The following is a 15,381-nucleotide window of genomic DNA, read 5'->3' on the forward strand; positions in this document are numbered from 1 at the left end:
CTTATAACTAAACAAAGCACTGCTTTTGGCCTATACTAAAAGATGGAAAAAGAACTACCAAATACACCTATTCAGACCTATGAATAAAAGTCCAAAAAGGAGAAAACAAAAAGCTAAGGGTTGACGTAGAAAAGTACCTTATTTACAGAGAAAGCAGAAGATAAACATACTAAAGGGAGTATAGCTAAGAAATAGTGAAGGTGTTGCGCTATTTAGGAAAAAAAAAAGCAGGAAAGGTCATAATGAAATGTCTGTATCCCATCATAACTGTTTTTTAATCATTTATCCATTGGTATCTGTACTGTTATTTCTGGGAAAATGTAGGTTTTCTTTACCAGCTTAGATCTGCTTTGCCATGGTCTAGTCTCACCAGAGAGGGTGAACGATGCTGTGTACTTTTTGGTCTGGTAGGAATTCAGGCCAGGCTTCCCAGTGACTGTAAAACTTACTGACTTTTTTGGCAGTTGCTGCTGCTTCCTCCTTCAGCAACCTTGTCTAAGCAAGTCAGTCCTGCTCAGTGAGGCCCAAACTAGAGAAATGTATTGTCATGGCCATTTGCTAACTGTTAGCAGTTCCCCACTTTGCTAGAGCTTTGGATTGCTCCCCAAAGGTACTCAGCTTTCTCCATCATTAAGCCCGAGTATTTAACTTGGGCACACTGCGTGACTTGGCTGCTATCAGATATTCCTTTAATGGGTGTTCTGACAGCAGACTGGGCAAGATTCAACCTACTGTCTGCTGAACTTAAGAAAGCAAATACAGTACTTATATTACATCTAACAGACCATACAACTCCCCCCTAAAATCGTAAGGGCTGCGCTCAAGTCTTCCTTTCGGGGGAGAATCGAGAGGTCTACCAGCTTCCTTAAACTATTTTCCTCCAAGCTACAGCACTGACAGCCCTCTTTAGAGAATAAAGGAACACTTTATTTTTCTTTACTCATTTCTGTGGCCAGCAACTGTAGCTATGAAGTGTAACTTCTCAGCAAAAATGTAGAGTTTGTCCTTAGCTCTCTTACCTGAGAGCTTATCTATGCTACCCGATTGTGCAGTAGGGAGTACTGAAGTGTAATGCAAATTATCAGTGTATACAGGTAATTTTGCATGAAATATCAGTCAAATATGAAAGTAATTTTCAAAGCAATTTATCAGGCAAATAGGTTAGTGCTTTTTCATTGTTCATGAAAAATTCACAAGAGTGTATGTACCTTCTGGGCTATAGGCAAGCCAACATATTTTTTGAAAACAATGCATAAGGCTCTTAAAATTATTTCTTCATAAACTTCAGGAACTATCATAGGCTATATATGAGTGGCATCAAGACTGAAGCAGTATGTCACTCTGTGTTGGTAAAAAAAGTGCTGATAAATGCTGGTCTCAGAATTTCCACAAAGAACATAGCAAATCACAGGTACCATCTATCTGTGATTTCCCAGTGACCAGATTCATATTATTGATAAGAAAACAGAAAACTTTGTTAATTCACTTGATCAATGTGTCATGTGGGGGTGGGAAGAATCACCCTTGGTTTATGCTGATGAACATACAAAGGGGCTAGCCCTTGCTATTTTGTTTTGTTTCAGCTGAAGTTCACATTACCTTCAGATAGGACTAGGATAAAATTACCAATTATATATTCATATGTCATCTTGAGTACTAGAGCTGACATGTTTAAATTCTCAGGGTATGGATCTTTACCATTACAACACATTAGATAAACAGTGGCTGTTCATCGTATGTGTACCTTAAACTCCCAATAAACATAGGATAAGATGCATTAGCTTAAGCATCCTTCATTAATGCTTTTTACATCTAGGTTAAAAGTCAGGGCATTTATGACAGACTAAGAATGTGCATATAGTCAACTCGTAGCTATCTCTTATACTGCAATAGCCCAATTGTGTCTGAACTCTTTTCAGTCATTCTTAGTTGTGGGGAAGACAGAGCAATGTGCCTGCCGGTAGAGAGGGAACACATCCACCATGAAATCATTTAGACTTTGAAATCAAAACAAGATTACAGACAAGGTTACAACTAACTGATCAGAGAAAACAAGCTAGGGAATACACAACCAAATGCATTATTAAGGAAATGAGAATCAGGGAAAGGTGTGATATTTTCTAGTGATAACCACCTCTTGGGTTATGTACAAAACAACATTTTCTAGTTTTACACAAAGTAAGTGTGCTGCATGCAAAAAGAATACAATGTCTTTGAACAATTAAGCTCTGAAAACAAAAGTAGTTGGTTGCTCCCTGTAAGGGTTGTTTAATAGCCACAAGAAAGTGAAAGTAGCATGGGTTAGGGTCTCTGGTCTACACAGTCTTAGCTGATTGAAAAGGGCACTAAATAAGTGTCGTGCATAAAGAATGCATCTGGCGGTCCCAAAGTGCTGGACCCAGCATACAAGTACATATTCCATTAGGTCCAGTCTCAGGACGGTGTTTATAGGTCATGCGAAGTATTCATTTCAGAATGATCTACAAAGGTTATGCCAACTAGGTCATAGCCAGCTGGCAGATCTGCTAGAGCAAACACTTTATACTGTACTCAGGAGTAATTTCTTTATTAGTTGAGACATAATGAAGAAAATTAAAGGACTCACAGAAACATTCCAAGCCATTATGTTGCATCTGCAAACAGCATACTTTCTTCCAAAATCCATTTCTGACTTCATGCTTTTGGTAAGCTTTATGAGAGAAACCTATTTACTATGCAGCACGTATTAGTAACAGCTTTTTTTCATTCACCAGTAATTTATCTGATCCCTTGTGAGTTTAAATACATTATACTGCCAGCTTATATGCCTTACCCAATCACAAAGTTTTTCCCATCTTTCAATATTTGAATGCCTTAGGATCTTCTTCTGGCATAAGTCTTATTTCCTGTATGTCTCTTATCTCTTGGAAAAATTCTGCCATCTCATTTCTGACTCTACTTTGTGAAGATTGAGAGTAAGGAATTAAATGTAAACTTTGATAGCAAGGCTTCACTCTTTTATCGGTAAATGAGTCAGATCATCTTTTAGATGCCCTATTTTTAAAACTCCTTAGTGAATTTTTAAAGTCATCATGGTACAATGACTCCCAAATCTATTGCCCTTTGGACCTTCCAGAGTTTTGCTTAGAGGTTACAATACAATGCAATGATATGCAAAGTGCTGCCAGTAAATGGGTCACAGAGGGGAATAAGATAGAGCCTAGAAAAAAATATGCACACATATAAAAGTAAGAATGCAGTCTTTTAGGTTGTAAGTACATAGGAAGTAACATAAGCCTTTTATCACCCAGAGGCATTTCCTTCTTGCAGTTGTTTCTAACCCTAATCAGAGAAAATCAATATGATCCTCATTTTCTAAATAGACAAACAAGGCACAAAGGCAGCAGATAGTCTGTCTCACATCTTTTTCTGTTAGAAATGCCCTCAGACCACCTCAGTCCCAATGTACCTAAGCAATACAATTCTTTTGGTAGATTAAAAAAAAAAAAAGAAGAACAAAAACCCAGGCGATTTTGCTTCACATCTCTGTATCAAGCAAGAAATCTGTAATGAATCTGTACAAGAAATGGAGAAATTGGAAGGTAAATTAGTAGGTGTTTGTGGTTCCAACTAATGCTTACAAAAGAAATAGAAAAGTCACAAAACAGAAAAAAAAAAAAGATTACTTGGGGTAAAATAACACATTCACTAAGTACCTCATGAAGAAAAACACTCTTTAAACTAGCTCCACTTATAATGCAGAAATAACTGGTTTATCTTCTGGTTTTAGGAACTAATGATGACTATCTTATCCTTTCTGTTGAGGGAAAGCAGGAAAAAGATCATAAGAGAAAAAAACTAATATAGACAAGCAAATCCACAAGCTATTTATTTGGATTTTGAAATAAGTCAGTTAATAATCCCAACACTAAGCCATCCTGATTTACTGTATTAGATATGCAAAACAAGCATGGTAAAATAGCATGCATTTAGAAGTTTGATACAATATTAAGAAATAACACATTCGGAAGCAGCACTCACAAATGGCATAAACTATTCATTTCATAATATTTTTAAAACCTGACACATGCTGGTACCTTCTAAACTTGTCATTACTTACTAAGTTCATTTACTTAAGAATAATAGAAAATTTTCTTAAGTATTACAGGCCACATTTTCAAAGATGCTAAAAGCTGAAAATGACTGGTTGAACTAAAGCAAGATAGGTGTTACACGATGGAGATCTTTCACTGACTTCCTAGATGCTGAGGCATTTTTATAGGCCACTGTATGCATTTAGAGAACTGACACTTTCAACATCTGAACACTATCCCCCCCTTGAGTCTTACAATATCCCAAATACTTGCTGGGCGTATTTATACAATGGGGTGTGGGACGAGCATTTCATGATGACAACCAAAATGCAAGCAAGAGCTGTTCCGCTAAAAAAGAAAAATGAAAACAACAACAACTAAATTAAAGAAAACCCTAACGTACCACCGTGGGGTACATTAGGATCCTCATGTAGTACCCTACAGCCCAAATGCAGCTTGCCAGGCATAGCTGAGCGGCCCACTGAAGGAGTCCAGTACAGAAGGACTAAGACATGAAAGAGAATCAGGCTTTCTCTCTTCACCTGATCCTTTCTCACCCATGCATAGCTAATTTTCTGGTCCACTTATTTGTCAGCTGTCTCCCTTCCAAAAATTATTTAAGATGTTTCCTCACCTTTTGCTGCTTCTTTTGTGCAACTTTGGTAAAAAAAAAGATACCGAAGAATATCTGGATAACACCTTTTGTGGAAATGGAAACCGAGGCTACATCTATTTTATGGTATTCACTTGTAACATGAGCAAAGAGATAGTGGCAAAAGTCAGTAACAACAAGTTGTTGCAAGGAAACTGAATAAAGAGAAAAGAAATATGGCTTGAACATCCCTCAGTGGTTTATTGTGAAAATGGCTACAGTTAAGAACAAAAATTTACCTGTTCAATCCATCTACTATGGTTTAGTTCCGGGAATAAGACTGAAGGCATTATAGATAATCCTTTGATAATGAAAATAAAGAATAAACCATCCATCATGATTTTTAGAAACTTTTTCCATTTTTTAAGTTCATATTACTGCATTTATTTGCATTCAGTTCTTTCTTCAATCTGTTTTCATTAAAATATTCCCACTGAGAGATTGTTATACTAAGCTGCTCTCTTCTGTACAATGTTTGTGTCATTTTCTTTGACTTAAATACACTTTGAGGTAATCGTTAGTGACAAAGCATAACAATTATTCCATATAGATGGTTTTATACATCATCAAAGTAAACATCTGATTTGACCCAACTCCCAAGGCCACACCCTAGACATCAGTTGCAACTCAGCCTATTGTACCTATTCCCTGAAGACAGCGCAAGATCTATTGCTTAGGTAGAGGGAGTCCTGATGATAAAAGCATCTCAAATCAGCAAGACCATAAATGTACCAGTCCTTTTGAATCAGACACATTATGCCTGGAAGCAAGGTATTTGAAGGGGAAGCCCTCCAAAATTTGTGTAATTTGGCACTGGGTGACTTAATATACCTTAGTTATACTGTTAATTCCAATCTGATGATAGCAAAAACTTTAAACACCGTGTACTGTCAGTGAGGATGAAGCTTCAGCATGCTTAACATTTTTGTCTCAGTGAAATAAGAGGATGCAAAACACATTTGGCATTTTGCATGATTCAGTTGTATAACTATAATACAGAAAATGGAGAGTCACTGGCATTCATTGAAAAAAAAAATCTGCCTCTGTCTAAGTTGAGGTTATAAATTAGAAGGACAAAATTATTCCTTTTTACGTAGGAATGTTTCTACTAATTAACCATAACCAAACAGATCAGATTCTCTACTTTGAAATCAATTCTGCCATCGAATGCCTTGTAAGAATTTCAAAATAAGTATTATTATTTGCTATTCAATTACAAACTGGTGCATTCCCAGTATGCTTCTCATCTAAACCTTTATTATTTTATAATAATAAATTAGGTTTATGTAAGTTTGTCAGTGTGAGTGCATGTTTTGCTTGGATAGGTTTTATTCCATATATAAATTCCTCAGTCCACAAAAATAGAACCAACTCTTGCAATGTTATTAATTTTCAGCTTGGGAAAGGTGGATAGGATCCCTTCCTATCTGTTTAAAGGGCATAAACCAGCACCTGTTTGCATGTTTTATTACTGTATTCACCAGAATCATTTGTGGTGTTCTCGATATCGAGAGAAAGAAAAAATTAGTTTGCTGGTAACTTGTGCTCCCTCTGCTGGCTGAATAAAGCATGAAGAGCAAGCAAAAGTATAACCATTGGGGCAGTATTACAAATGCAGAATTACTATTTGAAATTTCCTAGCCAACTAAAAATACCACATAAAAGATAATTTGATTCTAATTTGTTTGTAAGAGGATGAAATGTATATATTTGGATTGGGTTTTCATTTGCCCTACTGCATATTTAATAAATCAGACAATGTATCCATGATTTCCAGCTATGATGGCTTGTAAACATTACCAGTGATTAATCGGATAGTCATTTGAGTCAGCACAAAGTAATTTCTCTCCATTAGATTAAATATGTCACACCCTGTGAATTAAAAATCCATTTAACACCAACTCAGCAATAATAAGCATTTTGGAATGAGGCACCAGAAATTCTATTTGTGACTAAAATTCCCTATATATAGTGTAGGAATTTGGTTTAGCATTGCAAGTAAATTTATTCTTCACTATAAGTTTGCCTACAGCAAGAACTGTAAAGGACAAATTTTCCTTTTATTATAACATTTCTCTAATGGATTTTTAACACATCAGCACCAGATAGCTGTAAGCATTAGTTCATTTTCACGGTTTTATAATAATTATTTCTTATTGTTTGTCTCTTTGGGTAGCATGAGCAATGTCCAGATTAAAAAAGCCCTAAACTCTATGAATATAAGTTCATCCATATTCCCTCAGACAATGATAATATCACAAACACAAATGAAATATGCTATCTTTAACATTCTTTTTTTTTCTTTTTTCTATTTGGATAACAACTAATACATTCAACTAATACTATCACAAAATGTGAGCATATGTAATTGATTATATGCCATTCTGAGAATTTTATCTGGAATCATAATCATGATGTAAAGACTTGAATGCTGGAGATATTCTTTCACTTTAAAAAGGATGACAAACCAAAGTACTGTGCAAAAAGCTATTACGTTCAGGGGAAATTTTTGTCTTCATTTCAGTTGTCAACAATTTTGTCAGGAATTCTGAGGAGCTAAATGATGAGCATTTGCTTTATTTCAAATTTTGTGTTAATTTATTTTGGAAATACCTAAACATTTCTAGAACAGAATTGCAAATTTGCCTGGTTCACACACTACATATGACTATCACATTGATATGGGGAGAATTCCTTTAAGTATTTCCACAGATGAGGCCTGATTTATGAGCCTTGTGAGTTAGTTGAGCTACTCAGCAAGTGTCAGTTTTGTCTGAAGCTGCAATTAATGTGCTAAGTAAGGGTAACTGAACCAAATTTGAATGAAAAGATACAAATAACTTTCAAAACTTTCTGACCTATGCAAAAAATACCTGAAGGAAGATCATTGAGGTCACAAAACCTTAATAAGAAATCAAAGCTAATACAGATGGTATAGCCGTGACAGTGCTAAGATCCTAGCATATTCCACACTATTCGCTACTCAGAAGTCTGCCGAGGACCCACTGCACTGCCCTGGGACAGAGGCACTGCCTCAGTGTTAGTAGGTGTCATGTTGATTCGTATTTTGTCAGAAAGCAAGAATACACATAGTGAAAAGCAGCAGTGTACGAAGACATGTTTTGCAGGAGTGCAGAGGAAAACTACATTTAAAAAACAAAAACAACAACAAAAACAAAACACACCAAAAAAACCAAAAAACACCCCGAAGAGACAAGTGGGAGTCAATGGGCAGAATGAAGTAAAATTGCCTATCCGATCTGTCTCATGACCCACATGACTAAAGACTTTCTTTTGCGTCACTGAGCCAAATGGCACAGCCTCTACAACTCCAAAGGCACTGTTCTTTCACTAAAAGGATGACAACATTAATTTGTCTTTGCAGAAGAAACATTAATTCATCGTGTTTTAAAAAACATTCCCCCCATTCTAGCAGGTTTTTCAATATGAGGCAATGATGAGACTCTAGGAAACTGTGCCAAAAATCCTGTTCAGATTAGATAATGTCATATTGAATGCTGAGTCTTCTCGCTAGGCTTCACTGCATATCAATTCCTGAAAAGGCCATTTGGGTGCAATCCTTTAAAGTGCCTGTGGAATGGGCAACTCCTGGAGGGAAGGACAGCATTTTGAAATCAGCAACTAAATCTGAATTTAACTCTAAGGATTTAAGAACTTTATTTTACCTAGATTAGAGTCCTGTTCTTTGGTGTCAGAAGGTATTTGTGACTGTTAAAAGCAAGAATGTGAAATAAGGGCCTGGATTACCCACAGCTTTATCCTGGTAGGCAAAGGATAGTCAGACATATGCCGCCTTTTTTCTCACAGATGCTGCAATATTTCTGGATTAGGAGGAGGGGATATATATTGGACCCTAACAGTGAAAGAATTGACTTGAGGCGCTCTGACTCAATGGGGAGTTCATCTTTCACAATGAAGAGCGATTTTCTCTCCAACGCTAAAAAGTTTATGTTTGTGTTCAACTGGGATTATATGCAATAATTCCAACATTATCATTCCGTATTGTAATTGTTATCTACTATTAATCCCTCTCACTTTGGAAAGTGATAGAAGCATTTTACAAAAGGATATGTCTTATTGTGTATAATTTTTGTACAGTATAAGCTGAAATGCATTTAAATAACTAGAGAATTTTAATAATGATTTTGTATTTTTCCAAAGAAGATAAAGAATTGACTGAAAAGGTGGAGGTTAAAAATAAACCAGTCATTGACAAAAACTGAGACAATCTTGAAACTGAGAACAAACTCTTGTTATATTCTGTATTGTCTAAGAAAAACATTATTTGTAATATGAAACTCTTCACACATTATCATCTATTAAAAAAACCACTCCTAAATATGTTTTAAAACAGATCTAAAATATTTTGAAAAATAAAACTGAATTTAATTAATTTACTTTTAAAAATACTTCAGAAAACAGAAGTAAAACTCTATGTTCTTATACCAATTACACAAATTATAATTTACTTTAAAAAACACATAATAAAGATTTTGAGGAAGAATCAAAACTGTAAACATGTAAACAAGAGATATTGGATTCTTAATTTCTTGAAGCTATATAGAAAAATCCTGGATTTGATTACTTAAGTAGCTACATAAATTTACAGATGTAGTGAAGAAATAATAGAACAATTGCAATGTTGAGATTACCTGATAAATGTCAGATATGCATATACTGAAACTTGAAACTACATACAGTTTAGGAGAATCTACTGTATAGAAATTCAGATTTATTTGGAAAATAAAAGTTACTATTATTATTATCACCTACTAATCATTCAACAAAAATAATGCTGTACAATATTGTGCTTCTCTTGCACACTATGTCACTATTTTTATGTATGGACCCTTATTTCTCATATTAATAAATAAGCCATTGAATAACTTACTTTTTTTATTCCATGCCATCAAATAATTATAAAATAGAACTCATCTTTCTACCTTATTTTTCTCCCCCTCCCAAAAAATGGGAAAAAAACCCAATTTTTTATCGATTAAGTTTTATCAGTATAATTTTGATAAAAAGACTTTTTCCAAGTTAAATAGACACTGCAATTCAACAGCAATAACAAGGAGAAGGCTGCAAGCACTCAGTTATACACTAAGCAGACATCTGACTAATATGAAAAAGTGGCACAGTATGCAAGCCATAGAAATCACCTAAGGCACATCTTCTTTGTCAGCTTTGTTCAAGTTTGTCATTTCTTTACTTCTTAGTCAAATAGACACAGAGTCTAAAGATGCAAGTACCTTTCCTTCACATCACTGTCCAAAGAAGGAACACTGTTGATCTCTTTGCTCTTGCCCAAGACTTTTTTCTTCCTGGTAGCCCACAGTTAAATATACCACTAATCCCGGACAATATTCTCAGTTTCCCTAATCTAATGAAAAAATTATGACCTGCCCATTCAGCCTTAATAAGTATCATGGCCTACCACCTTTTGTTGTCGCTTCAGCTATATTTATTGTGATGTAAATGAGACAAGAGCTCACAGAACATTTTTAGTGAGCAAACCTCTGAAGATGCTAAATACTTGATTAGTTAGTCCTTAACAGAAATATAGTGGTTGAGTAGCTACCCACTTGTGTAAAATGTACCCTCTATCCATATACCAAAATTAGTAAAATATATACTCTTACTATTAATCATGCAAAACAGTAAAAAGTAATCTTTTTTATTTTATTTTCTGTTTTGATCTGAACAGAGCAAGTTTTAAACAAGCAAAAAAAGATTCGTTCATGTTGGTTTTTGGGTTTTTTTATCTTGCCTTGCTATTAATACGGTTTTGAGGTTTATCATGAAAGAAATCCAAATTAAGGGTCTTTTCTGTTTGTTTTTTGTTATATTTTTTTTTCCCAGTTATGATAGGAGTTAGCAATCTCCTTCAGCATCCACAGATTCAAATGATAAAGGCCAGGGATTAAGCACAGCCGATTAACAGTCCGTGTCCTCTTCAATCTAGCATTTCCACTGTAGATAAACCCATATTCAGACCAAAGTTATAATAAACAGACTGTCCTCAATATCGTTTCCCTAGATGACCTCCTCAAAACTGACATTCAAATATTCTTGTGGAAAATTACAGTTTATAGTAACTGGAAAAGCAGACAAGACAATATATACCCACACAAATGATTCTGAAGATCAAGCCAAATGTTTAGAAAGCAATTTGTATAAAATGATAATTTTACTATAAATATTTTATTTGTTTCAGTTCTGAGTAATTTCTTATGATTATAGGTTTGACATATAAAATAAAAGCAGTTTGCTAAATTTTATCTTTATTGCTTGTACTGTGTATCTTTAAAATAACTGCATTATTATTTATACTTATCATGACAAAAAAAAAAATCTCGATGGATTATAATGGTTGCAATTCTTTCCCTTACAAAGGCAAAGGAAAATAAACATTGAAATTCTCCAGCTACCCTAGATTCTCTGAAATATAAGTGTTACTCCAAGGAAAGTGTCCGTACAAACCATTTGTCCAGTGAACAACAGCAAAAGAACAAAAATCCACATGGACAGAATTACAGAAATATTCTGTTAGGTATGTGTTTTGATTTTTATCATAAATAATATTTTCACCTAACATGAAAAAAAAAAAAAGCCCCAAAAAACAAAGATACTTTTTGCTTTGTAAGAACATTTTAATATGGAAAATTCTGACAGGATTCTGCTGCTATTTGACATTTGAAATCCAGAATCTTATGGGTCAAAAGAAAGGCTATGATTAATACAGATATAAACTGTGTAACAGGGCATCCTAATTTCTTTATGTAGATGCTCCAACTATTTTAAGGAACATAGAATTTTATGTCATTTAATTTCAGTGTACTTCTTCAGCCAGAAGCAGCAACTTTTCAAACTATTTTATTATAAGTAACTAAATGTATCTACCCAGTTAAAGGGATTATATTCTACTCTTATTTCCATTAGTTTATACTGGCAGAATACCAGTGAAACAATTCTGAATTCAGATGAATGCATGTGTGCATTTATTCTGCAATTCTTTATTCAAAGTACATGATCAAAATTTGGTTCCCTTTGACCAAACCACGCAAGTGATAAGAAACAGATCGTGCTATATAGTGCAAAAAAACCCCCAACAAAACAAAATAAAAAACCCCACCAAACCTGAGTTGCATTTTGATTAGTTATTCACTAGAATTGGTTTGAAGTAAGCACTGCATGTGACCACGGTTAATTCATTAGAGTTGTTCATCAATTCTTTTCACTGAAGTTTAAAAAAAAAAAGGTAGCATAAAATGATTCAGATTAAGTTTCATAGTCAGAACATTAATTAGGTTTGGATGATTCCATCCACCTTTTGTTCCAGACACAAAACAGTTTCAAAGCTCTTTTAAATAAATCTGTACTTGAGAAAGAATTGAAAATGTGAGTTTAACTTCAAGTCACTCACTTTGAGGTCTTGCTTCAAAAACTAACTTCGTGGTCTGTCTCCATAACAACGTAGCTTATTTTTGCCAACTAAGACTCATATAATAAGCATAATGTGTTTAATCAGATTGTAGAGACTACAATTTAAGGCTATTTATGTTTATTATGATTTGGAGACACACTAACTTAGGAGATGTGATTTGTAGGTCAGTTCTCCTTAATCAACTTTATGAGCAAAAGGTTGCATATTTTCCTCACCAAAAAAGCCACACTGAGTTATATTTAACTAGTGATAACATATACAGCATACAATTAAAACATCATGTACTCCATTTATTCATTTTTAAGTTTCTCATTCCCTATTGGAACCTGTTAAAAATGCATGTCATATTATACAGGAACAATCTTGCCTTCAGCTCATCACTGACACCAAACCTTGTCTCTCATTATTCAGCTATATACTCTTTTGTGCATGGGTTTATATTTTGAAGAGGCTATATAAAAGAAAAAAGATTCCATTTACATTCTATTTAGTGTAAAAAAAAAATCTAAAACCAGGAGGAAGAGTAAGACACACTTTTTGCAGAATTAAGTAGACAAAAATGTCTACAACAGGTAAAATTAAATTTATCTATTTTTAATCTAACAGCAAATGCCATTAGCTATTACACGCAAGATGAGGAATTTTATAAGTTGTTAGTCATTAAGCACATGGTATTTTATTATTAGCCATTTGATATCAAATATTCTTTTCCTAGACATTTGTATATATTTTTCCATGTCTAATTTCCTGTCTTCCTTAATTAATGGATGAAACTTCTTATTACTAGATTGGAGGAATCTATGAATTTATTGACACCGAGCTTTAAAATAAGACTGAGTTAGCAGAGCTGATATTCCTTCAGTGAGAACACATAAAATCTTAACCTGAAATGCTTTCTTAGGGCAAGCTTACCCTAGTGACTAAGTAAAAGCTGCAAGATAAAATCCAGAACATAAAGAAACTTGGGAAAGAATTATCTATGTTGTTATCCAAGGAGTGAGATGCAGTGCAACAAGACTGGAAGAGAGAAAGAACTGGGTGGAAAGATCTGCTCCTTTGTCTACACGCACGCACACACGCGCACACACACAAACGCACGCACGCACACAGAGCCCCCATACACACAGCTTTTCTTTCAGAGCATTTTTCATTTAAGCAGCTTGGTAGTATTTATGTTTGCAGAGCTCCCAGTATTCCCAAACCTTACCCCTTTATTTTTAGCTTTCAAGTTTTTGCTTCAGCTGATGAGAACAGGAAAAGAAGGTGGTATGTTTATTGCTGGCAAACAGCTTGGAAATTCTGAGTAAAGAAGCCAATCAAGGCAGAAGAATTATAATAATCAAAGTACAAAATTTGCATATTTAGAGTACGGTTACTGAGAAATAACAATGCCTTGGTTATGCAAATCAAACCCTCAGCTAAAGTGAAGGGATTTGCATATCTGGGAGAAATCTGTCATGTTGTGCATCGGTAACTACATTCTAAGTGGCTGAAAGAACTGGCTTTTAGCAGAATATTAAATATAATTGACATTAGAATTTTTTATTTCCATGTGATATAGAATAAACTTAACTCATTTGGGGCCTGATGAAAACAGGTCTTCTTGTCTGTAGGAAGCAATACCATTCAGAATGACAAAAGATACATTCAGCATGCCATAAATCTAGAATTTTTAAGACTGAGATCATAAAAACGTTCAAAGAGTTGTGTGTTACCAATTGTGTTCATCTTTTTTGTCTATAGAAGGTGGATTAAAGTAGCCCTCTTGAGAAAGGATTGCAGAAAACAGATGAAAGTTTAAGGCCACCTGTTCAGCTCTGCATAATAAAATCATGTTTACCTCATTTTAAATTTAGTGAAGAAAAAAAATAAGTTGGACTGAAAAGTTTCATAGGTAAAAATCCTGAGAAAAAACCGCAGACTGCATTACCATAACAATTTTCTATTATCTATTAAAATCAAGCAGAGTTAACAGTAGGCTCAGAGATACTATAATTAAAGAAAAAATTAGGGAAATTCTCCTTTAAAAATTAGTATGTGGCAGTATTTGTATCATTCATGCATGGGAAAATAAATATGTTACTTCTGGTTAATGTTTATTTCCCTTTTCCTCTCTTGTGAATGATGCTCAGCTGTAGTTCAGATGTAAACTTACGGCTGGCTTACACACCCTGGCCACTGCCTGCAAATGAAATTACTGTTCGGTGTTACACCGAAACATGAGAGAGAATTCATGCAAGCATGTTCAATCTATGAGGTTTTACTTATAATGCGTGTTCAGAGGCATGATCCATTTCCACAGATAAAACATGAAGGAAACTGAGCAAGATGCTTTAAAGACTTGGCTACTACTCATGTACAGAACTGGTGAGTGCACTGCAGTGTGGTCCTTAGAGTACTTACCATCCTCTGTGGGCACATAGATATTCAAATACAGACAGTCTTCATTTTGATCTTGAACGTATGTCACCACAGTATCCAGATTGGCTGTAAACCAGACTGGCAGCATGTCGTTGAGCAGTGACCTCTCATCCAGGTACTGCGGGCAGACGGCAGCAAACTGTGTGGCGTTGCGGACACCCGTCCAAGATGACGGTGGCTCCGGCGGCTGAAACCGCCTTTCTCCAGTTGGAGGAGAGGCATAAGGAACACCCAGGTACTGCTCCACTGGACCAAGGATCTCATTAGGCAAAGGTGTTCTTAAACCACGTATTTTGCCATAATTCGTGGTAACGACTGGGTATTGTGCTTGGCCATCGATGAGAGTAAATCTTATAGCCAGTGCAGTTATCCACAGGAGGAAGTTAGAATTCAACATGACACACACTGGGGTGAAGATCAAAGGCAGCCATAGGAGTCCCATTGGTTTCGACATTATTTAAATCAACATCAGCAGGGATCTTTTTTCCACAGCCAGGAGAAAATTAATCAGTCAAGGAAAATGAAAACTAATAAAATAAAAAGTAGTCAAAAGGAGATGAAGTGAGGGAAAACGTAACCTTGTTCAGGCAGCGGAAAACCAAAAGTTGATGTGTGGTAGGTGCTTCAGCTGACTGGCCGTAGACAAATCCCAAGGTCAGAAGAAACAAGGGAGTGTTTGCCCCTAAGGCCCATCCCAGACTTCAGCTTTGGCTTAACCCTGGCAATGCACAGCACTTCCCAGCAAGTAGCGGGGGGAGAGATTTGCA

General features: G+C 35.2%; 1 protein-coding gene across 4 annotated transcripts in view; it reads right to left on the reverse strand.

The window, feature by feature from the left end:
• The window catches only part of NLGN4X (neuroligin 4 X-linked), a 131,935-nt gene extending 116,867 nt beyond the window's left edge, over window positions 1–15,068 (reverse strand). For all 4 annotated transcript variants that reach the window (XM_050897736.1, XM_050897745.1, XM_050897719.1 and 1 more), the window contains exon 1: window positions 14,597–15,068. In XM_050897736.1, the coding sequence (XP_050753693.1) occupies window positions 14,597–15,068 (472 nt within the window). The remainder of the gene's footprint in view (window positions 1–14,596) is intronic.
• Window positions 15,069–15,381: the final 313 nt, after the last annotated feature.

The sequence above is a fragment of the Gymnogyps californianus genome, chromosome 1 (genome assembly GCF_018139145.2).
Source record: "Gymnogyps californianus isolate 813 chromosome 1, ASM1813914v2, whole genome shotgun sequence".
Classification (NCBI taxonomy): domain Eukaryota; kingdom Metazoa; phylum Chordata; class Aves; order Accipitriformes; family Cathartidae; genus Gymnogyps; species Gymnogyps californianus.